Source organism: Ursus arctos, unplaced genomic scaffold, assembly GCF_023065955.2.
Source record: "Ursus arctos isolate Adak ecotype North America unplaced genomic scaffold, UrsArc2.0 scaffold_25, whole genome shotgun sequence".
In the NCBI taxonomy this organism is placed as follows: domain Eukaryota; kingdom Metazoa; phylum Chordata; class Mammalia; order Carnivora; family Ursidae; genus Ursus; species Ursus arctos.
The window spans coordinates 28034778-28059650 of NW_026622930.1; the positions used below are offsets into that span (position 1 = coordinate 28034778).

At 50.1% G+C, this 24873-nt stretch overlaps 1 protein-coding gene across 5 annotated transcripts in view; it reads left to right on the plus strand.

Annotated features, from left to right (window-relative positions):
- The window catches only part of DPF3 (double PHD fingers 3), a 247255-nt gene that overhangs the window by 142720 nt on the left and 79662 nt on the right, over positions 1-24873 (plus strand). For all 5 annotated transcript variants that reach the window (XM_048219960.2, XM_048219959.2, XM_044391364.3 and 2 more), the window contains 2 exons: positions 1801-1896; positions 9879-9957. In XM_048219960.2, the coding sequence (XP_048075917.1) occupies positions 1801-1896; positions 9879-9957 (175 nt within the window). The remainder of the gene's footprint in view (positions 1-1800; positions 1897-9878; positions 9958-24873) is intronic.

Consider the following 24873-nt stretch of genomic DNA (forward strand, 5'->3'; position numbering starts at 1 on the left):
AAGCCTAGTAGAGAAGCTGGAGGGGAAGGACTTGTAATCAGCAGTGTCCTGACTCCCGTGATTAGGAGAGAACTCTGACAAGAAGGCATGGGAGATGGTCCCTGGAAACTCACCCCTGGGCTTTCTGCTTGGAGGACAGGCCAGAGGTGTTGTCTGGGAGGCCACTTGAACAGTGATGATGATACCACATGTCAGTACAGCGTGTGCTGCTTCTAAGCCTTTTCATAGCTTGTGTCATTGTCACCCTGTCACAAGTGTGGGTGGATGCTGATGCTGTTATCCTGTATAATACAGTGCCTGCCCTCCTTTCTAGCCTCTTCTTATGCAGGTCTCTCACTGAGTCACTGAGCTCTAGTCACCCTGGCCTCTTTCGGCAATACGGACAAGCCATGTTCGTTTCCCTCCTTGCTCATGCTGTTCCCTCTGCCTAGAATACTCCCTGCCTGCCCTTGGTCCCCATTCCCAAGGCTAATCTTTGCTCATCCTTCACATCTCAACTCACTTAGGTCACATCCTCAGGGAAGCCTTTCCTAACCCTCAGATTAGGTAAAATGCCCTCTAATAGCCTCTCGGAGCAGCTTGCACTTGGCTGTCACTGTTTATGGCAGTTGTAACTATATGGACTTGGGTGTTATTTGAATCTGTCCTCCCTTCACTATACTGTAGAGTCCTGTAGGGCAAGGACTGTAGTCGTTCTGGGGCTTGTCTAGCACAGTGCCTGCCATATAGTCTTCACTGACCCAATGTTTGTTGATTGAATGAATACATGAATTCCTATTTTATAATTGGGGAAACGGAAGCATGAAGAGAGGATGACTCCCCCGAGGTTGCCCAGTGAGGCCATAAAGAAGCTCCTACGGCTCCTGACATCGAGTCCCGTGAGCTCCATGGCCCTTCTCCTTATCCCACTTTCAGTCTGGGGAGCTGGGTCCTCTGCCACAACCTTTCATTTCCCCCTTAAACCTAAAGGTACACAGTTTACCTGCCCTGCCCTCCCCGCAAAGGGAGTGAAGTGTACAGGTCCCTGCAGGAAGGGTCTAGCTTACAATCTTCAGACACATGGCTGAGAAACGACCAGGAAACTCTGACCTGATGAACCTGACTTGACTTTGGCCATGGAGTCACCGTATGACCTCAGGCAATTAAGACTGTTTTTCGCCTCAGTTTATTCACCTGTAAAATGGAAATTGGATTCTCGGCTGCTGTGTGAATCACAGACCTGTTGGAGAGAGATGATTAAATTCATGATCTTTAAGCTTCATTACAACTAATGTGCTGTAATGAAAATCCATTTTTCTTTAAAAAAAACAATGGATGATTAAGAACAACACATTAATGTCAAATTCTGGTCAGATGAACAGGAAGTTACTCGTTTTCATCAAACAGGGCAGGGTTCCAGAATGGCAGAGAAAGGAGGAACGTATTTTCATATTTAGGAACAAAAGAAAAATTACATTAAAAAAGTAAGTTTTGAAAAACATCTTGGGTCCACATAGAAAAGCGCCCCTTCCAGAATATTCTCTTTTTAGAAAATGTTTTTTGGGTAAAAAGAGTTGAAAAAAGTCAGTGTTCTGGGAGGATTAGGCTGGACGGGGCCCAGGGGTTTGAGAGAGTTGTTACCGCCAAGAGCTCAGACTCTGGGCAGCCTTTCCGAGGCCCTGCTTCCCCAGCAATGGCAGCGTCTTCACTGCTAGAACACAACAGAACAGACCTCCCGCCCCTCCCTCAAATTACCCTCTGATGGCTTCCTCCTTTGCATTTTTTTTCTCAGCCCTTCTGTGTATTTTCTTGTCATTTCAGAGGGTTTTGGAAAATGATGAAAATGTGGAAGAAGGAAACGAAGAAGAAGATTTAGAAGAGGATATTCCCAAGCGCAAGAATAGGACCAGAGGACGGGTAAGCCGGGGACGCCATGAGGGGGGGGAAGAGTTAAGGGAGGCTGAGACCGGGAGAACAGCTGGGCCCTAGACCCAAAGTCCCACCACATAGTCTCTCACGTCCATGGTCTCCCTTGAAGAGTACTCAGAGAGGAAGCACTCCAGAAGAGCCCTGATCCCAGGTGATAGCCTGTAAGAGTTCAGAGCTGGCCAGAGGGAGAGGAGGAGGGAGAGGGTGCCCTGAGGGGACAGTGAGGGTCCTGGGAGGATTGGGGTGGGGTCCCGGGAGGGTGGAGGAGGAGGAGAATGTGACTGTTGTGCCCATTGCTTGGTCTTACAAGAAGGCTGCGTTTTCCTGTCCCTGGGGCTGCCGCAGAATGACAGGGTCAGGGCACCTGCTTTGGGGTGCGCTTCACTAGGCGGAGTGTAGGATCACTCTGGGAAAGTGTGGGGCCCACGGCTAATGGTTTCCAAGTGGGGGCATGGGCTTTTGGTGTGCGCCCCGGATGTGGCAAGAGGAGGCCAGAAACCTGGGGCGTGGCTGAGGGGAAAGCCATGGTGGAAGGTATACGACTTATGGCAGCAGTCCTTGAGGGGAAGGACCCAAGCCTGGGCAGTGCTCTCAGGCGTGCAGGTTGCTCCTCCAGAGTTTTGGTGGACACCCTCAGGGATCTGCAAGGGCATCTGACAATGATAATGAGGTGGAGAGGGACCTCCAGAGGTCAGCTTGCTTGCTGCCTAGAGAATTAGGATGAGGCCTTCTGGCTCCCTCAGGTTCTAGGCCGGACCCTTACCCCTCTCAGCCACGGGTGCCCTGTGGGTTTGGGTCTGGGGCTAATTGCAGCACGCCTCTCTGTTCCTATGTTTCTTGTGCTTTAGTACCCATCAGAGGCACCAGGAGAGCCTATCCAAATGCAGATTCCACTCCCAGAAGTTCTGATTTAGGAGGTCTAGGGTAGGGTCCAGAAAGCTGTAATAGGAGCAAATTCCCAGGTGACGGGTGTAAGCGGTCCAGTGCTGCCCGCATTGAGCTCGGATGCTCTGACTTGTTGGCAGGGGCTGGCATTTCTCAGACTGGGCAGGGCAGCCCTCTGATCTTGTACGCCTTCTATATGGCCAGCCAGCTTCAGCAACGAGATCGTTTTATTTGTTCTTGACTCCCACTTTTTGTTGGTGTGTGTATTTAATTTTTGGGAGAATATCTGAAAGGAAGTCCTAGACATTTTATCATTTAACCTGCACATACCTCAATGTAGATCTCTAAAAATAGCGTTCTCATACCCAATAAAAACAACAACTATTGTAATATCTACTCTCCAGTCCCTGATGATCTCCCTGGATTTTCTTAAAAATGCCTTTTTACAGTTGGCTTATTTGAAACTTAAGCCTCTTTTATTCTAGACATACGTCTTCCCTGCTCTACCCCACCATGCACACACATATTTTTTTCTCCATGCTATTTATTTGTTAAAGAACTTGGGTGGTTTGTCTTGAAGAATTCCCCACGTTGGAGATTTGGTGGATGGGTGGTATTTAATGTATCCTCTTTATTTTCTGGAAACTGGTAGTTTGATTAGAGACTTGATTAGACTCAGGTTATTTGTGTATGTGTGTAAATATTTTTTTGGGGGGCAAGGGCCTGTCTCTTGCTGCATCACATAAGGAGGCCGTCGGGAGGTACACATTGTCTAGCTGTCTGCTCTCGGGGTGGCGGGGGGGGGATGGATCAGTGGATTCAGGCGTTGTCAGCCTGATCTCTCCTTAGAAGGTTCCCCATCAAGGTTTCATCTAGCTGTTTCAGCAGCCGTCGATAATGCCTGGACTCATGACTTCATTGAGGGCCACAAAATAATGAACATCTAATTCCACCAGTAGAGGAAGCTTTAGATTTTCTGGGCCTTTTATGAACTCTAAGAGCTGTGTGCCTCCAGGCCTGCTTCCATCCCGTCCCTCAGCCCAAACCAAAGTTACTCAGGTAGATGGCAAAGAACGGTCCTCTTCACATCTTCTCCGCTCCCAACCTAAATCTAGATGATTAAACTTGGCAGTGCACGGATGTGAGCTGGGTGTCTCCTCTGTAAGGACACGGCAGTGGTGGCAGCAGCCGCTGCACACTCACTGTGTGCTTACTGGACACCAGGCCACGCACAACAAAAGCTACATGTCGAGGGTGACGACTGTGCACTTTGTCCTGTACTCTCGATTTCTGCCCTGTTCCTTACGGCGGCCACTAGCCACAGGTGGCGACCGAGCACTTAAAGTGTTGCCAGTTCAAACTACAATGTGCCGTAAAGGTAAAATACACACCAGATTTCGAAGACTTAGCATGACAAGAATGCAAAGCATCTCATTAATATTTTTTATATTGATTATGTATTGAAATGATAATAGTTTGAATACATTGGGTCGAATAAACTATATTATTAACATTCATTGTACCCGTTTCTCTTTTTACTCTTTTTGAAAACTGTGGTTACCAGAAAATTTAAAATGATGTGTGTGGCTCCCATTATATTCCTATTGGCCAGCACTTCTGGTTTCATTCCCATACTTTGGTATTATTACTCCCAGAGAGATTATGTAATTTGCTCAAGGTCACCTAACCTAGTAAAGAAGAAGTCAGGATTCGAACACAGGTCTGTGCTTTTGTCCTGGAGTCATGCCTGGCCCAGTGCCCATCATGTGGCTAGAGACCAGCTTGTTGAATGAATGACTGAGTCTTGGGAAAGAAAGAAAATACATTTCAACTTTGTAGGAGTTGAGAGAAGGTCTGAACACAGTGAGGGAGCTGGATGGGGCTTAGACTAGCTCAGGGCCTACCCGATGCTGGCCAAGGGCTTTATGTTGTGTAGTGCCACTGTGGACATGTCAGCCATGGTGGGAACCATGGGATGACCTAGAAGGGTGTGAGTGAGCCTGCCTGTGCTGGAATACAAGTGTGAAGCTGCTTCACCCACAGCCTCAATGGAGCTACCCTTTTAAGGGGTGTGTTCAGGCTGCTGCTAGTTCCCAGAGAGCATTTCTGTTGTCAGGACTGACAGGTGGCACCTCCATGTGTGGCCCCTGGACCGGGGATTAGGATCACCTGGGAGCTTGTCAGACATGCAGGACCCTGGACTCCACCCTCGATGGACCAAATTAGAGTCTGCGCTTTGACAAGACCCCCAGGTGCTTTGTGCACTCATTGAGGAGGCCAGGGGTAAGGTAGTGAATCCAAGAACAGCCTCTGCCTTGTTTGAACCGTGAATTCAAATCCCAGCTCCACTATTTACTAGACTTTGGGTGAATTACGTAACCTCATCATCTTGATCAAATTATAGAAGTACCCTGGGCCTCAGTTTTTCATCATGAAAATGGGAGTAATAATACCCAGCCGGTTCTGGGTGCTTAATAAAGGCTAGACATCATTCGGAGGGTGCAAAGGGAACAACTCTTGGAGTTTTGACGATGGTCGTACCCTGAGGGGTGAGGGCAATTCACACCCAACAATTAATAATTGTGTCTATGCTAACTTCAGCCCAAGAAGTCCAAGCTCTTTAAAATTCATGAAATTCCTGAAAGTCACCCATGTGAGCATTATCAATCAATCAATCAATCAGTAGCTATTTATTGATGGCCTGTGATGCAAACTGTAACGTGCCCACGAAGCATGCAGCGGTCTTGTTAACGTGCAGATTCTGGTGCAGTGGGTCTGGGGGGTGGGGGGTACTGAGAGTTTGTCTGGTTAACTAGCTCCCACGGGATGCCGGCGCTGCTGGTCTGAGGGCCATATTTTAAATAGCAAGGATGGTGAGCTATGGCTCTCAGGGGCTTTTTTTTGATCTCAGGAATTCTCTACTAAAAATTACTGAGAGCCCTCCCTCCCCAAAGCAATAGTTCTAGTGGGTTATAACTAGTGATACTTACCATATTAGAAATTAAAGCAGAAAAAAAATGTTAATCTTCGTAATACACCAGCACACAGAGTGATGATGACATCATTATGTCAGGTAGCCTCTGGAAAACTCCACTGTGCACTTGTGGGAGAATGAGATTGTAAATTTTCGAGTAACATTCTAGAACTATTTGGTACTGTTTTGCAGACACCCTGAACCAGTCTCAAGGATCCCCAGGGATCCCTGAACCATTACTTGAGAACAACTCCTATGGAGGAACTAGCTCTCTGAGCCTGTCCGAGTCAAGGGTCTTTTAATTGCAAGAAACTAAACACTTCAGCAAAAATGGGGAGTATTTGAAAAGCTGCTGGGTCATTGCCCCAAATATGTACAATCTTTGAAGATTCGACCCTCAGGAAGGACAAGAAAAATGGCAGGGACTTAGGACTGGGAAAGAATAAGGAACCTAGGCAGCTCGTGGCCTCTACTTCTTCCTTCTTTATTTTTCTATCAAAAGACCATGTTTCCTGCTTCTCTGTGCTCTTGGCTCCATAACTCCCGTATTGATGGGTTCCCAGTTCAAGGGCCTATACTCCCTGGAGTCATTGCCCCAACTCCAAGTGCTTTGGAGGTAGAATCTGATTGGGTCAGCCTAGGTCATGTGACCACTTTTGAGCCAGCCAATCAACTGTGGCCAGTGGGGCTGGGCCACATGGTTCGATCAAGGCTGTCCCGGCGCATCAGTGCCTGAATAGGAGGTGGGGTGGGGAGGAGTGGAGTGGGGTGGGCAATTCTCAGAGAGGGGGACTGGTTTCTTTTGGACAGTCAGCTTCCAAGTTTTACAGAATAGAGTCTGGAAACCTAGGTCCTGCTCCTTCTATTGACTCTGTGACTGTGGACAAGTCACAAACCTCCTTAGAGCTGGTCTCATCAAGTGCCAAATGGGAGTCGTATTACTTTCTGTAACTCATGGTGTATGGTAGAAATGAACTGAACTAACACGTGTGAAAGAGCCTTGGATGCTATGTGCCCAACATAGATCTAAGTGTTGGGCGTATAATAAAGTATGAAACACCATCTTTGCTCTTAAGGACCTTGGGATTAAATTGAGGAGAAAATGCGAATGGCCATGATACAATTAGAAAACAGCAGGCTTCTGCCTGTGCACTAACCAAATGCAATAAAAGTTCAGAGGAGAGAGAAGAGATCAGCTTGGGCAAGAAAGGGAAGTAATTTATTGAGCACTTCCTGTGGATGTGGCGCTGTCCCCTGTGGTTTCACACACTTAGCACAGACCCTCTCAGCAACTCTGCACTAAAGGTGTTGCTGTGCCCATTTTACAGTTGAGAAAATGAAAACTCAGACAAGTAATTTGTCTACAGACACGTGGCTGGTGTTTAAACCTATGCCTGTCCGACTTTAAAGCTGATCATCTTTTTACTCCTCAATCTGGCAAGAGGAAAGTTCCTGGAGGAGTGGGATGTTCGTGGGGCTAAAGCATGGACCAGTGTGGTTGGCCGAGGAGAGGCTGGTCCATGACAGGGGTCATGGCATGAGCATGAGGGGAAAGTGATGGGATTGGCACTAGGTTGCTGTTGGATGTGTCAGTGGGTTTTAGACGGCAATGACTGAATGAGTGAATGACCATGGGTTCTATCCTTCACTCCATTTGTCTAATTGATCTGGGAGTCATGCAGGGTGGATTGGGAAGGGCAGTGCGGAGGTAGACCCCCAGCTGGTGGGTTCTTCGAGCAGCTCAGGGTCAACGGATGAGCTCCTGGATTAAAATGCGGAACAGAAGGGAAATGCAAAGCCTAAGATGGCCTTTGAAGGAAGAAACAACAGCACTTGGATATAAAGAATGAAGGAGAAGAACCAAAGATGACTGACTTGCTGACCGACTGACGGACCAATAGATTCAGCCGAGGTTTATTAAGTGTATCTTAATTAAGTGGCAGGCCCTGTACCAGGTTCTGAATATAGTGTGGGCCAAGTAGCCGTTCTCCACCGCTTGTTGGGGAGACAGAAGTTCGACAAGTACACCAGCAACATGTATAACGTAATGTCAGACCATGCTGAGAGCGGGGACCAAAATAAAGCTGGGCAGGGGAAAGAGAATGATGGAGAGGCTATGCGTGGATCTAGGTTGGTGAAGGAGGGCTTCCCTGAGGAGGGGACATCTGAGCAAACTAGCGGGATTCTGAGTTTGCAAGTCTGAGCGATTCCCGGAGACTTCAGGAGTGCTACTGCCGCAGGAAGAGGCCCTTGCGTGTGCCCATTCTGCAGTTGAGGAAACCAAGGTGCAGGGAGAGTGTGGAAGTGCCGGTGCTGGTCAGCCCTGCAGGGTGAAATCCAACCCTGGCTCTCAGGGGGGCCCTCCCCCTTCCGCTGGCGGCTCCCCCAGGAGTGCGTGCTTCCAGGGCCTGCGTCTCCTCTTATCCCAGGCGGTATTTTTAGTCTCTCAGAGCCCCTTCCCCGTGTCTGCCGTTGGCTGTCATTCTGCTTGACTTGCTTTCACCTGCTGCAGGCTGCTGTGACAGGGCTGCGGGCTGCACACGTCACGCTGTCCCTGGCTTCACCATGGGGGCGTGGGGGCGAGGGCAGCTGAGGGTGACCCCCCTCCCGTCGTGGGGCAGGTGGGAAGGCCTGTCAGTGCCTGCGGGTGGCCGCAGCACCTCACAGCTCCCCCTTCGGGCCAACTCTGAGTGATGAGGGCGGCGGGGGGGGGGGGGGGGCAGAGAGGCAAAGGTGGGCGGGAGGGAAGGAGGGAGGTGGAATTTTGTAACTTGTTTTGGAGAGAGACAAGCTGAGGAGGTGGTAGCTTGGCAGGTGGTGTTGATTGTGAAGAGTGCGTGTTTTGTGAGAGCGTGTGAGCATCGCAGGCCTGGGGTACAGGCCTTTCCGCTGTGAAATCCCCAGTAGGTGTGGGTGTGCGTGTATGTGTGCGTGTGTGTGTGTGTGTGTGTGTGTATCGCAGGTCCCCAGGGCCACTTGTCCAGGCCCAGCCCCTGGGACTGCCGCGTTTCCCCAACACCCCGGTGGCTGCCATGTTTTATTTCTCATCTGCTGTGGCTCCTTCTCTGTCCCCAAACACCGCAGCAGGCCCTTTCCCTGGCTGGGAGTTTACTGCTACTCATTACCAGAGAATGACCTGGAGGAGGCCAGGGTGCTAGACACGTGACCATGTGGGACTTACGAAGGTTTAAAAATAAACCTTGCTGCGTTCTTGTAGCCACTGTCCCGGGGCTGCAGAGCTGCCAGCCCCCTCTCTGGCTGCTCTCCTCATCCTTGGAGGTAGAATTCACCCCAACCCCACCCCGGTTATGCCAGCCCTTTCTGGAGATGCATGCGGGGTGGTGGGATCAGGAGTCGGCCCCAGGACACCGTGAGGTGTGAAGGCCTTTGTCACTGACTTGAGGCAGGTCACACAGGGAGGCCCCCGCTGAAGCTCGCCCCCAGGAGGAGCCGGGGAGAGGGGTGAGGGGGGCTCCCTGCCATGCCCGGGCTCATGCCCTAGACCGGATGCCAGGCCTGGCTGGCCCTTGAGAGACTTGAAGGGGACAGTGTGAGCCTGGGGCGAGAGCCCGGGCTGATGACTGCAGGCACACTACCTGCTCTGGTCTGCCATCATCCGGTCAGCTGAGGGGAGCGGGGTGGGCATCTCCACGTGGGGTCAATGAAGCCGGAAGGCTAAGCAGCCAGAGGAGGAGGTCCCCGTGGGCAACCACAGAGTGCAGGGATTGGGGAGATGCAGGCTTTGCAGTCCGACTGCTGTGTGTTTACGCCCTGGCTCCGCACTTAGTAGCAGAGTGACCCTGGGCAAGCTACTTAACCTGCGGTTGCCTCAGTCTCCTGATCTGTAAAATGGAGATAATAGTAGTAGCTCTCTTGGAGTTGTGAACGTTTAATGAGGTGATGTGGGTGAGTAGCTGAGTGCTCTGGGGCAAGTTACCTGACCTCTCTGGGCCTCGGTTTCCTGGCCTGTGAAATGGGGTTGGTATTGGTTCCAAGGCTGTGAGGAAGACCGGATGAAGAGATGTCGGTGAAGTGCTCGGGGCCTCACAGAGTAGTGCTCAGGAGCCATGACCACCACCATGACAAGCGTCCTCGTTCCTTGTCTCCCCAGGCCCGTGGCTCCGCAGGCGGCAGGAGGAGGCATGACGCTGCCTCTCAGGAAGACCATGACAAACCTTACGTCTGTGACAGTAAGTACAGCAGGTGCCACCTTCCTGCCCCGCCCCCTGCTCAGCAGCCCCGTCCCGATGCTTCCCTGGCTGTGGCACCCCCAGCCTCAGGCTCCCTGGCTCCTCCTCTTGGGCCTGCATCCCAGCTTGCACGCCTGCCCCCTCCACGAAGGCACCACCTCCTTTGGCTGCCGCCGCCGCCACTCGCCCACCCAGGAGGCCTCCTGCCTTTGGTGCCCGGCTCCTGTCTCTGGCAGCGCCTGCTCGGTGGCTTTCTTCTGACGCTCGTTCTCTCTCTCTTTCTCTGTCTCCTGAAGATTCATCCTCTATTTCTTTCTCTGTTTCAGAGAGTTACAAACAAATGCATAACTCAAAATCCGCCGACAAAGGTACTTGGCTCCTTTGGCTTTTCATGTTTCCCTTTCATTTCCTTATCTCTCTCTCCTGTCCCAGGTAGGGCAAGTTATGAATCTTTCCCTGACGACGACTTAGCTCAATAAATGGCCCTCGATCCATTGCCAGGCTTCTTGCTTGCTTCACAGGCCTCTCTTGACAAGGACTGCCTGGCTCCTGGGTGTAGGGGGTGCAGACAGAGCTGGGGAGGGGAGGAGCTGGAGAGTGGGGCAGGGAGCAGGGCCAAGGGGTGTGCCTCCCGAAACCTTCAGCTTTCAGAGGATTGCTATCAGCTCTCAAACACTGTTGTCTTTCTCACCTACCAGAGTGTTGGGTGGTGGGTTTAAAATCCTTGCCCTAGTGACCTCTCACTGTGTGGGGCGCCATCTGCTCATTCCACAGCAGGGACCACCTGAGAAACCACACTCCCCGACCGTCTTCCCCTTGTGTCTTCTCCCCTCCGAGGACGCAGAGCTGGGCCAGGCAGGAGGGCCTCGAGGTGGCTCAGGCAGGGCCCTGGCACGGTGGTTCCTTCCACTAGCATCTGGCAGTGTCTGCAGTGTCTGTGGAAGTAGAGGGCAAGTGGGGGAGATGGGGTTCAGGGAGCACATCGGGGTGGTGCCCTTTTCCTCCCTCTTCACTGGCCTCTTTTGATTTCAAAAAGTTGTTCTGTGCCCCGTGGGGTGACAGCTGGTTGGAGAACATTTTGCTAGAAGAACTCAAACTCCATGACCCCCATTTGGCTGTTTAATACACCGTGCAGACGGCATTCCTGAGACAACTCTTGCAGGTAACATCTCCATCCCACAGTGGTTCTGTCCCAGGATGAGGAGGGAGCAGGGCATGGGGTCCGGTGTCTCCTGGTGACGTCAGGCCTTGCCTGCTTTGGCCTGGGTCTTGCGTCCCGGAAGGGTGTCTGTTTTGTTTGGAGGCACAGAAGCCCTAGCATGCGAGCCCTCTGGGGACTGGTTCTGGGCTGGGAAGGGTCCTTATGACCCCCAAGGAGCAGACTTTCCAGCTGTGTTGGGCTGGAAAAGCCCACCCCTCAAGAATGCCAATAGCTGCTTTGGGACTAGGGCATTGCCATTCGATTCCTCTTTTAAAAAGCTTTATTTTTGTGATGTGGTTTTCTGCTCCCATAGCTAGTAGGATTACTTTTTGCACCATCTCTTCAGTTTTCATGGGATTCGCAGCCAATAATCCCATATATTCCCAGACACACCCCACGTGCCCATCTTCACCCACCTCTCAGTTCCTCTCTTCACTCCTTTGTCTGCCGTCTGCCTCCTCACCCGTCACCTCCATGGAGCATCCTCTGTGGGTGTCCCTCTCTTGCCTGGCTGCCCTCTTTCTGTGCCAAGTGCTTGCATCACGCTTGCCCCCCCTCCCTCCGCTCCTGTGGCTGTGATTAGGGGCTCTCAAGACCATTCGCTCTTTTCCTGTTCCTGTCCCCATGGTCTCTTCCTCCTTCTGTTTATCCTGTGATGCTCGGGAGGCCTGCACGAAGGTCTGATGTTGGCTTTCTGGAAGTCTCGGCGGCTGATTCCTTGGCTCTGCCCACGCAACCGCTGCCTCCCTTCTCCTCCCTCAGGGGACCAAGGTCCACCATAGATTGCCCTTCTGTCTTCTGGCTCTCGAAAGAAATTGTGTGGCAGCTTGGTGATTAATAGATTTTATTTTTATCTGGTGCCCTTCAGACATGTGATCCTTTGGGATAGGGATGACCTTTGGAGAGGTCATGAGGCCCACCCTCCACCCTCGAACTGAGCAAGGAATGCTTTTAATAATCTCTAATGTATCCTAAGTAGGGAGGTGTCTGGTCACCTCCTTGAGTGTCCCCAGGGATGGTGTTACCATAAGCTACCCTTTCTTCCATGATTCCAACTGTGCTCTGAATGATTGTTTTTCCTTAATAGGAGCTAAATTTTTTTTTCTCCTACAGGCCCCCTTATCTTTTGCATATCTTTTCCCAACAAATAGGCACATTGAGCATTTTGTCTATTCTGGAAGCCCTTGTCACATCCCCTTGTATTCTTGGTTTATCTAGGGCCACATCCCATAACCTCTAAATTCCCTTCCAGGTTTACATTTCAGCTCAGCACTCCCACTGGAAGTAACACCAAGGCCAAGTAGCTCTGAGAGTAACAGACACATTTCCTTGTTTATTTTACACATTGGCTCTTAATAACAGCCTGTATCTGTAGAGAACAGAAGTACTTGGCCCGCCCATTGCACTGTGCCCCATGCCCACGACTTCCCATGCAGTGCCTGTCCTGACCCCATGCCTCGCCAGGTGCGTGCTCTTTTCTACTTAATGCATTTGATTATTCCTTCTTCCATAAATCACTCTGCATTTAGCCCTATTGAGTCTCAATAAAGAGATACAATAATATGTGACTTCAATATACAAGATTCAATAAAGGCAAATTTAAAGACAGTACCCCGTAGTTGAATTTCATCCTCTGCAGATTTGCAATCCCGGCCGTTTTTGTGTTGTCTGTGGTTTGATTTGCATAATCCCCACTCCATCTTTCGAGTTATCGATGAAAATGTTAGGCCACCTTGTACGCCCCCCCCCCCTTTCTGGGTTTATATGTGGAGTAGTAACAGCTATCTTTCAGAGGTTTATGTTCCTGTTGTAGTAGTCCTATTGTGTTCTTGGTCCAAGCATCCCTTTCAAGATGGGTGGTTGAAATATTATCTTAGCTGCTAACTTCAGGTGATAGATAGTTTCACTCAGCCACCGAATTTATTCCATCTCAGAGAAATACTCAATCATCTGAACATTATTTTTTTACCCAATCTGTGGTGGGTGTGTACATGAATACTTCATTTTCCAGCAAGGAACCAATCCCTATTAACTGTCCTGAACATTTACCAAACTTAAGGATAAAAGTTCTGTTTCTTCCGTTTCAATCTTTTGCCAAAGAAAAGTGTTCGTTACCCACAAACAGAGCAACTGAGTATGACTTTGTGCGGAAGTTCGTCAGTGTTTGTCAAAATGTGGACCTGGGCTGTGTGCACAGAGGGAGCTGAGGTGCTTATGAAAATGTGATTCCTGGACCTCACACCAGACCTCCTGCATCAGAACCATGAGGAGCAGGCCCAGGAGCCTGCATTTTTTGAGAGCTCCTCAGGGAACACTTCTGAATACTTTTGAGAGTGACTGGTCTACATTCAAATTCGAAGGCTTCTGGCCTCTGACTGTTTTATTTTATTATTCCTTGCCTTGGCATCTGGAAGTTCTAGAGTCTTCAGGAATTCTCCACGCCAACTGCCATAGGCTTGCTTCACTGTTTTAGTTGGTCTCTTTAGAGTCTTTCCTTTTCTGTTTTTTTTTTTTTCCAGGATTGTTCTAAAACTCAGGAGTCCCGTATAAAGCTCAGCAATCCAGCACTTGGCCTTAATTTACTTGATAGCTTTAAATCCTAACAGTATCATTAGCCCCCTTGTAGAGGTGCGATGATAACTGGAGACAGACATATGAAAGCAGTCCTTGGGTCGGGCTACTGGGATGTTTCAAAAATCATTCTAAATGTTTATCTCTTCTCTTTCCAACTGTTTCCAACCCTGAATTGTCTATTAGCGTCCCTGGGACTGACTCTGGATGAGACCCACTTTGCCTTTGTCTTTGCTCAAGAAGTGTCATAGGAGAGAAGATGGTGGTGATGGGGTGATATTCAGGGGGGAGAAAGGGAGAACATTGTGTCTCTAAGCAGCAGCCATTCAGGGAGAAGCAAAGCCCCCACGTACCCCTTCGCTGAGCACAATGAAAGTGAGTCGTGAAGTTTTTTTTTCCCTTCCCAGTTTTTTCCTTTTCTTTTTTTTTTTTTTTTTAAAGATTTTTTAAAAATTTAATTGAGACAGAGAGTGAGAGAGTGCGAACAGGGGAGAGGGGCAGAGGGAGAGGGAGAAGCAGGCTCCCCGCTGAGTAGGGCTCAATCCAGGGACCCCAGGATCATGACCTGAGCCGAGGGCAGACATTTAACCGATGGAGCCACCCAGGTGCCCATTCCCAGTGTTTTCTTTAAAATTTAAAAAAAAAAAAATTAACTTTAAGTTTATTTTGCTCTGGAAAGAATATATAACATCCACCTTCTTAATAAATGTTTTAGTGTACGATCCGTATTGCTGAATATAGGCACAGTGTTGTGCAGAAGGTCTGTAAGGCTTATTCATCTCGCTCGACTGAAACTTTATGCCCACTGGCTAACGATTTCCTCACTCCCCTTCTCCACCAGCCTCCGGCAACCACCATTCCACTCTCCGATGCCATGAAGTAGACTATTTGGGATACCTCATGGAAGTGGAATCAGGCAGTGTTTGTTTTGCTGGGACTGGCTTATTTCACCCAGCATAACGTCCTTGAGATTCATTCGTGTTGTTGCATGTTGAAGGATTCCTTTTTAAAAGTTTCAGAATATTCCATTGTATGTATCTACCAAATTTGGGTTATCAGTTCATCTGTTAACGGACAGTTAGGTTGTTTCCCCATCTTGGCGATTGTGAATAGTGCTGCAATGAACATGGGAGTGCTAATGTTTCTTTGAGATCCTGACTTCGATTCTTTTGGACAAATACCCAGAAGTGAGATGGCTGGATCCTGTGGTAGTTCTATGTTTGGTTTTTTGAGGAACCTTCATACTATTTTGCAGAGCAGCTGCACCGTTTTGCATTCTCACCAGCGGTATACAAGGGTTGTGCTTCTCCACAGCCTTGCCAACGCTTGTCTTTTGTTCCCAGTGTTTTCTGATCACGGTGATGATGCTGCTCGTGGTGCCTCCAGTGTGCAGAGCCCAGTGCTCAGCCCGTTACGCACGTCGTCTCTCTAACTCCTCACAACCACCTTGAGAGGCAGGGACGATTGACCTCTCTTTAATATGAAGAAACTGAGGTGCAGAGAGGTGAAGGGACTTGTCCACACATTCTGCAGGTGAAATATGCCCTCCTACCCTGGAGTTGGCTCACCTGCGAGTTGAAGAAAAAACATGTTTTTAAAGTGAATTAGGGGCACCTGGGTGGCGCAGCTGGTTGAGCGTCTGACTCTTAGTTTTGGCTCAGGTCATGATCTCAGGGTCATGAGATGGAGCCCCGCGTCGGGCTCTGCACTCAGCATGGGGCCTGCTTAAGATTCTCTCTCTCTCCCTTGCCCGTCCCCCGCCCCAAATATATAAATAAATCTTTAAAAGTGAATTAATGGGGTGCCTGAACGACTCAGTTGGTTGAGTGTCCGACTCTTGATTTTGGCTCAGGTCATGATCTCAGGATCATGAGATCGAGCCCCGAGTCGGCCCTGTGCTGGGCATGGAGCCTGCTTAGGATTCTCTCTCTCCTGTCCCTCTGCCCCTCCACCCAACCCCTCTCCCTGTCTCTAAAAAAACCAGAAGAGAATTAACGATCACATACATCTCATTTATGAGCTGAAGCCATGTCCACTGTTAACAGATGGCTTCTAGGCGTCAGGCTGCCAAGCTGGAGTCAGTGGGATGGAATAGATTATATACTTTTAAGCCTTTTAAATTTAAATCTATTAAAATTACCTCCCCCCCCCCAAACTGGGGCATTAGGGTGGATTAGTGACAAAAGGCAAATAGACATGATCAAAGCCCTCCCGGGAGCATGACTCACCTCTGAGTCATGTCGGGTATTCACACATCAGGAGTGGGTGCTCTCAACTCAGCCTCCACATCAGTAAGACTCTGTTCTCCCCCACCCTCACCCCACAGGCATGTATTTTTGTGTAGCCCGTGACTGAAAACCCGGCCACTTCATTGTTGCCTCCCTTCTAGAAATTCAGTGGGGGGTATAACTATGTCCGATTGGGGCAGTGTCAGAATAGGGTTTGGGGCTCCTTCCTGCTCTTCTTGATGGTGGAGTCCTGGAGGGGGAAGGGCACGGCACGAAACGCAAAGAGTCTGGGGGTCTGGTCCTGGCTCTACCCTTCAGGGGCTATGATGTCACTTTCCTGATTCGTCAAGGAGGGGGCTCCTTTCTTGAGTGTCTCGACCTCCCCCGTCAGCACCCCTTCCTCACACCATGGGCTCCTTTCTTCCTGGGCAGTGGCTTAACAATGAGGCTCTTCTCTGTGGAGACAAGATGTCGGACAGCCTTGTTGCAGGCCGAGGGGGGCCGTGGGCAGACTGGCGTACGGGACAGACACTGCTCGCACCCAAGCTAGTCTCAGAAAATCTGCTTTACCTCAACTTCCTAAAATTACTCTGGATTCCCCCATACCTGAGTGTACAGGGAGAATCAGATGACTATTGCGGTCTTATTAAAAAATATTTTTTTTTGAGGGCATTAAGGCCCCGCATTCTCTAAGGCTCATGTGCCTTTAGCTTCGAGCTGCAGTGGAAAAGCCAATAACGCGGCCTTCAGGCTGGCTGCCCTTGTCACTGAAGGGAAGCCGGGCTCATCACTCAGTTGTCCGCGCTATTATCTTGCAGGTCCTTGCATGGGGTGCGGCGGGGGAGGGTGGGAAAGGCTCCATGCCCCAGAAACTTGATTTGTGGAGCAGGGCCTGTGGCATGGGATTGATCCCTGGAGATTGAGTGCATTTGTTACGGCAAAGCTGGGTCTGTTTAAATATTTAAATGCCATCCTGTCGCGGACACAGGTTGCACAGCATCCCAGCAGGGCTGGCCACAGGCAGGGCTGAAGAGAAGCTGCAGTCTCTCCCTGCTCCCCTCACACCTCCATCTCTCTCCTTCCTCTGCTCCTGCTGCCTGCCCTCCCCTCTCCCCTGGCTGGCCCTCACCTCTGGTGCTCTCAAGGACTTGGTTTGCCTTTTCTGAGCTGTAACCCGTGCCCTCTTGACTTATTTTGTCCTCCAGTCAGAGCTGGTTCTCAGCTAGCTGTTCCTTAACGTAAACTTCGTGGCAAATAATTCCTCCCAAGATGTGGATGACCGATAACAGGGTAGATATGAACATGTGTAGCGGTTTTTTTTTTTTTTTAATTTCTATGGAAATAGTAACATATTCATTGCAGAAAAATCAGAAATTACAGATAAGCATAAAGGAAAAAAGAAAAATCACCCATAGTCTTACTCCTGAGAGATAGCTTCCGTTTTGGTTTTGAATAGCATTTGAGGATTCTGTCTCTGCTCTGTCTCTGTCTCTCTCTCTACACACACACGCACACGCGCACACACACACACACACACACACACAGAGAGACACGCACGTATGCATACCATGGCATAGACCATTTTAACCCCCCCCCTCAGCAGCACATGGGAAGCATCATTCCAGGTCAGTAAAGACATGTTTCTGACATTTGAGGGCTCTGTGGTGTTCCATCACGTGGGCACGCCCCAGTTTGCTCAAGCTGTGTTCCACTTGTTGGACGTTTTGGCAGTTTAAAGTTTGTTCACTATTGCAAACAATATTGCGGCTGTATCTTTGCATACTGCGTGCATGATTTCCTAGGAGTGGAATTGCGAGGTCAAAGGGCCTGGTGCACAGCCTTTGATGTCTCTTACTTCAAGTCGCCGTGGGGGGTAAGGGAAGTAGGCAGCAAGGTCAGTGCCGCCCAGGTGAGAGAGCCAGCTGGGTGAAGAGGGACGTGTGCTGACTTTGGAGTGAGAAAAAGCTGAGGTCAGATTGTGGTTCTGCCGCTTGTTAGCTTGTTATCTCGGCCATTTTTGAAAAAATCATTTTGCTGCTGGGTTGCTCCATGTCCTCAGGTATGGAGCAGGGATGATGCATGGTTGGGAAAGGCGCGTGCGATAATGTATATAAAAACATGTGCACCTGGGACGTGCTTAATGAATGTTTCTTCCTCCTTCACCTGTCCCGGATTTCCTCTATCTCCAATAGAGTTGGAAAGATAAGGCCAATATCACAGAGATAACACCCCGCCAGGCATATTTCATTGAGTAGATAGAGAGCACGGTCCTGATTCAGGGGAGGGAGTGGTCAGGGGGGGTAGGAGCTGGTGGGTCAGAGGGTGCTTCCCTAGGAGGCCAAGCAGACCTTCAGTATGTATTGAATTGACTTCATTCTCCAGGGGTGGAGGGGTATGTGAGGGAGTTGGTGGTGGCGGGTAAGTGGGGTAATAGTAGTAATAGCAGAAGTTCATTCACTTATCTTATGGGCTTGGAATGTTCTATGGGCTTTATCTATATTAATTCTTTAACCCTCACAGAAGTGCCATAAGACAGATGGTATGATCATCTCCATCCTACAGATAAAGAAACTGGGAGAAGAGGGGTTAATTAGCTTTCCTGAAGTCACACAGCAAAAAAAATGGCGGAGCCAGGATTTGATCCCAGTCAGCAGTGCCCCCCTCCCTCCCCTGCACCACCTCTCCTGTCACTCACCTTTACCTGGAATCTGCCTTACCTTGCATATACCTTTGTGTAGGCCACCACCTGTCACATTGGAAGACAGCAGTCTGTCTGTTCATCAGGCCGGACTGTGAGGGCAGGAAGTATGCTACATTCACCCTGCATCCCAGCCCCAGCACAGAGCTTGCTCCCAAAATGTGGATGAGTGTGGGCTGCACGTAGCAGGACAAGAGAGAGACCAGCTCGGCCAGAGAAGAGCATTGAGGTAGGAAGATTGGGGGGTACAGAGTTGGACAAGGGTACTGGGAATGCCGGGCTGATTTGCTTAGCGGTTGGCCCGCAACGTCAGTGGTGAAATGATGATCTCAGACACATTCTGGAAAGGTGTGTTCAGGGCAGAGAGCCTGCAGCCCAAAGGCTGAGAAGGAGGTAGGAGAAGACGTGAAGTCTGGATGGTGATGACAGCAAGGACAAAGTAGACGGGGCCGACAGGAGAGACTTTATGAGTGAAAACCCTGCAGAACAGGATATGGGGTCCAAGCGAGAGGGAGGAGCGGCGATGACTCTTGAAGTCTTGAGCTTGGGTTGTGGAGACATGAGGGAGGCTTAACTGGAATATTCTAGAGGAGGAGGTAATTTTGGAGAATGATGAAACTTTGACATAGGAGTGTGTGCAACTAGCAGGACATCCAAGCAGGAATGTTTACCACCTACTAATGGACATCTGGTTTCCCAAAGGAAGTGAGGCACTTACGCGGATGCTGTAGGTAGATGGGGGTTTACCTCAGGGAAAGGCCAGTGAGACTTCCCGGGTCGGTCGGGACTCAGGAATAAAGCCCGGTCTGCATCTGAGGCAGCATTTATGGCAGATACTCGCCCGGAGATCCTGAGGGAGAGCACTCTAGCCGGATTTCCAGGTCTGGGGGCTGCCATACTTTACGGTAATATGTCTAATTTTTTTTTTTTTTTACCTTTTTTTGGTTCATTTTCCCCAGAAATATTGACATCTATATTTATTATTTAAATAATTTTTAATGTATGATTAAAAAAAGAATTCTGTTTTGCCCCTGAAGTAGATTAAGGCCGTGTTTGTTAGCGTAGGACACACCAGATGAAGATAACGGTCTCTGCAAGGGGACTCCAGAAGACGGTTCTCAAGTCAGAAGTCCAGGATTTGAATCTTTGCTACATCACTTCCTGGCTGTGACCTTGGGCAGATCCCCAAACCTTTCTGAGCTTTGCTTTCTTTTTGTGTCAAGTGAGGACAATAAGATTAACCTTAGAGGGTTTCCAAGAGGGTTAAATGAGACCATGTGCAGAACAATTAGCTCACTGTCTGGGTTCATAGTTGCGCTCAATAAATATTTATTTTTTTCTATGCCAAGTCAGGAAAGTATGTATTTCGCACCTGAGTTGGGTCCCTGGTTCTATTCTGTGCGTGGGCTGCTGGAGTCGTCAGGAAGCAGAGAAGCTGGCAAGCACAGCCGATGTTGAGTGTCTGCTGTGTGCCTGTCACTGTGCTGAGCACTGGACAAGGACGAGCTCATTCAGTTCTCCTAACACCCGTGTGAGCTGTGAACTATTATCAGCCCCATTTTCCAGACCAGGAAACCGAGGTTTGGAGCGACTAAGTAACTTGCCCAAGGTCACACAGCCAATGAGCTGACCCAAGAAGGCAGATCCCAGAGTTGAACAGAGTTCTGCTACCCTGCTTCTCAGCAGGGCAAGAAAGAGTCCCACTAACACATTTAATGCTTTGGTTTTCGGAGTTTCTGCATTCTCTGCTGGGGATCCGAAATCGGGTTATATAGTATTTAGAAATGAAAGGCTTGTTGCTTATCTCTGTTCTTCCTGTTTTTTTAAAAACCGGAGTCATATTCATATACAGCAAATTCCTAAAATAAGCAGAATGCCCTCCCTCAATGAAGACACAGGACTTGTGGATTGCTGGCATTTGATAGATCCTGTCTCTGGGCTCATTCCTAATACATGGGTCAGTGCCAGGCCCCAAGGAATGTGGCTTTGAAAAATCAGGATGTTACATCCCACCCTTATTCCATCCCCCTGTCCTTCTATCCGGAGGAATTCAGTTTAAAATAAGCACCAAGTGTGTCCTGGGAGAAGAAATGAAGCCACAGGAAGGCAGCTGCAGACCTGGCTTGGTGGGGGGGAGGGGAGAGGGACGTAGGCAGCCCTGGGTGGATCCTAACGCTGGGAGCCTACACTGGTTTTCTGTCAGAGTCCAGGGACTAACTGTTTCAAGAGGCATATGGGCCTCAGAAAGCCCAGAGGAAACAGAGAATGACGAAGTGCTAGAATCAAAGGACTTCGAGATCATCTGATTCAACTGTCCTATTTTACAGATGTGGAAACCAAGGCCCCCAAAATTATGGGATTTGTCCAAGGGTGCATAGCCGGTTAGTAGGAGAGCCAGGGCCAGACCCCAGGTCTCCCAAAGGCCACCCACGTGTTTGGCTTCTGGACTTCCAGGCCGGGGGGAGGAGCCCACCTAGACTTACCTGAGAGGAGCTTCTTGGTGCCTATATAGTGTAGGACCTGGACTTCTCTCATCATTGGAGCTCAGTGGAGCCATCATTGGTTCTTTGAGTAAGGCCTTGGCATTTAAAATAGTTGTAGGGATTAATACTGCACCATGAATTTGCAAGTCTGACCTGGTGGCTTTTTGAGGTATCCCCTGAGTTTTATCCCATGCTGAGTCACGCAGGGCTTTTCTCACTTGGGGCTTCTCCCTACCTGGGCGACTCGTTGTAGGTGTTCCTCCATCCCCCACATGGTTCTGCAGAGAGAAGTCAGGAAGGTGTGGGAGCCCCAAACGTCTATGACCCAGTCTGGTAGGGTATGATTCCCTTGTCAAAATGGCCTCCTTTTGTATCTGCCCTGGGCCCACTGGGACAGAGGATTCTACTGAGAAGGGCTGAAGGGAAGAGAATTGGATGACAGGATGAGTAAGGAGATGTGGGCAGGATAGAAGTGCTGATAGGGAGAGGGGGAGTCCTTCTGTCTCGAGTGCCAAGGGGCAGGGGTAGGATACATGGTGCCCAGGACGGGGGGTGGGGTGGTACCTGCACCAGCATGCTGCCCAAGCAGGGAGGGCAGGGCACAAATCCCCATCCTCCTCTTCTCACCCTCCATTCTCTTGTCCGTGCCTCCCACTGGCCCAACGCCACCAGAGGCAGAGGGTGAGGGGCCATAGAGGTCAGCCCCAGGTACTGGGAGGGGCGTCAGGTGGAGAATAATGCATCTTTCAGTCCCGTGCTTCAAAGTCAGGCAGACCTGAGTTCAGATCCTGGCTCTGCCATGGAGGGAGTCGCTTCAATGCCCTCAGACTCAGTTTCCTCATCTGTCAAGTGGGGATGACAGTCCTTATCTCACGAGCTGCTGTGAAAATCAGCATAGGACTGTGTGCCTGCCTCACGGTCTGTACGTGTGATGCTTTGGAGGCCTCGGTAGACGACAGGCACTGCTGGGTCGATTTTACAGATGAGGAAGTGGGGCTGCAGAGAGAGGGAAGTAGCGTCCTCGGGTTGTATGAAAGTGCCACAGGGCAGAACTGGGAATGAGATGCGGCCCGGTGACTCCCAAGGCCCAGGCTTTGTCGTTGGACGTTCATCCCGTAATTGCTTTCAGTCTCTCGGAAACCACTGGCTCGGATACCCACTGCGTGCTCCAAGTTGGGCTGATGAAAATGTGCCAGAGTCATTAAGTTATCAGTGGGGAAGGCGGCTGCTTCTCCCCTGCAGGAAGGATTCTGCTGTCTGCTCCAGGCGCTTTTGTTCACACAAACTGCCCCGGATTCTCCGCCCTCCTCCGCCGCCCCCCCTGCTCCCCCAGATAAGGAGCGAGTGGGGTAGGGTTGGAGCGGGGAGGGGGTGCTGTCAATACTCTGGGGCCACACTGAAGGTATTCGTAGCTCCAGGCAGGAGGTGCTACCTGGAGCCTCCTGCTCCGGGTTGGGAAGTGGGCAAGCACGGTTTCTGCAGCTTGACAGATGGATCCGCCCCAGGGAAGGAGCGAGAGGAAGGCAAGCTGGACCTTCCTCACTGTCACAGCCGGTCCCCTCCGAGCGCCGTGCCAGCAACACAGATCCAGGTGCATGCTGGCCAAGGTGAAAAGAAGGGCCTCGGGCTATGCCGAGGCAGGGCTGACCGGTCCCCGGGGTGATGGCTTCCCAGGGCCGGGACGCAGAGGAGCGGGCCCCCGGGGACGGAGACCGGGGTGGCAGGATGGGGGCACAGCCCTCTCTGAATGCTTCAGCAGTCTTGGGGCTCGGTCTGATTCTGCACGACAGATAATTCCAGAGTGAGGTTGCTGACGTGATAAAGGGATAGCAGATGGTTCTAAGACTTTATTTTCAGAGTGTACTTTCCCCACCCTCTCTTTCTTGCAACTCCATCACCCCCGACTGCAGAGGAGAAGTGACAAGCTACCCCCCTGCCCTTTTGGGTGTATTCCCTTTGCCAAGAGCTTTGATGGCTGTGGTGCTGATAGGGGCCGACAATGGCTGCCCCTCCGACCAGCCAGGCACTTTTTAAAATATGTTGCTTTCAAGGAGTCTTCACAACACCGAGAGGCAGATGTGCTGTTGTGATTATCCCCATTTGCCACAGGGGATGTGGAGGCACAGAGAGGTTTAGCAACTCAGCCCAGATCACATAGGCAGTCGGTAGCAGACTAGGCAGGGAATTGAGTCCAAGCGGTTCAGATCCAGCTACCCACTCGCCTGCTGCAGAGAAACTGTCTCTCGGAAGCGTGGCACTGAAATGCCCTGGCCAGGCGTCCAGGGTTACCGCAGAGCACCATTTTACCCCCAGCTCGGGGCTTCTTGGGTCCTGTGTTCGTGTCCCGTCGGGGCTGTCAGGTGGTTTGTGTGGAGTAACTTAGTCCCTGATCTCTGACCCCAGCCCCAACAGGTCTCCAGGACCAGATTCACAATTTATGGGGCCCAGTGCAAAATGAAAACGAGGGGCCCTTTGTTCAATATGTATTAGGAATTTCAGGATGGTGACAGCACAGCGTTAAGCCAAGTGTGGGGCCCTTCTGAGCACAGACCCTGTCTGAATGCACGGCTCCCATGCCCATGAAGCTGGTCCGTCGGCGTTCGGCGTGGCAGGGAGATATCATTAAGTAGTGCTGGGTTTTCCTTTTCTTCCAATCCAGTCCAAGTAGGATTTCCAAGGCATTTCTTTCCATCAAAATGTAGCAGTCTGATCCAGATACAATTCCACCAAGATAAATCTTAGAAATCTTTTGTCCCTGGGATGAAGTCATTCAAAGGCCTGGTACTTGGGTTAGAAGCTTCGTTTTGGGGTCAGGCATCTTGCTGTATTATCTTCAATCCCTCCTAACCGTGCCTTTTAAACTCCCCTCCCTCCCGCCTCCTTCCCTTTCGCCTGTGAGCCTGCTCTGGGATGTACCTCGTTAAAGAACCAGCCCCACTCGGCCCGCCTGACCCCCACTCCCACCCGCCCCCCAGCCTCACTGGAGGAAGGAGTGGTCTGTCAGCCCCCTCACCACTTCCTCATTTCCGGGAGCACCCTAGGCCTCTGAAGTCTTGTCTCGTCCTCCATGAGGTTGTGGATGCCTTCTGACGAAGGTGGTCTCCTGGTTGTCAAATCCAGTGATCTCTTTCCCATCCCCATCTTTCTCGACCCTTCTTAGGCATCTGACATTCTCCTGGCTCTGCCGGCCTCTCATCTGTGAAACGGGGACTTGGGTTGCTGTGAGCAAATTGACCTGAAGCACGAGAACAGGTCTGGCACTCGGTACGGTCAATAACTGTTCACAGTGGCCGTGAGTGGCGGTATCCTTGGTCCTGTCATCTGGAAACCCTACCTCTTCAAAAAAAAAAAAATTCCAGTATCGGTCACATCCCAGCATAATTTACATATCTTTAATATTAGTTTCAGGTGTACAATGTAGTGATTTCACAATTCTATATGTTACGCAGTGCTCATCACGATGTGTCCTCTTGATCTCCATTCCCCCCATCCACCTCCCCTCTGGTAACCATCAGGTTGTTCTCTGTGTTTGAGTCTGGTTTGGTTTTTTGTTTTTGTTTTTTTTTTTGTTTTTTTTTGTTTTTTTGGTCTCTTTTTAAATTTGTTCTTTCTGTTTTGTTTCTTAAATTCCACATATGAGTGAAATTGTATGGTATTTGTCTTTCTCTGACTGACTTATTTCATTTATTATGCCCTCTAAATCCATCCATGTTGTTGCAAATGATAAGATTTCAT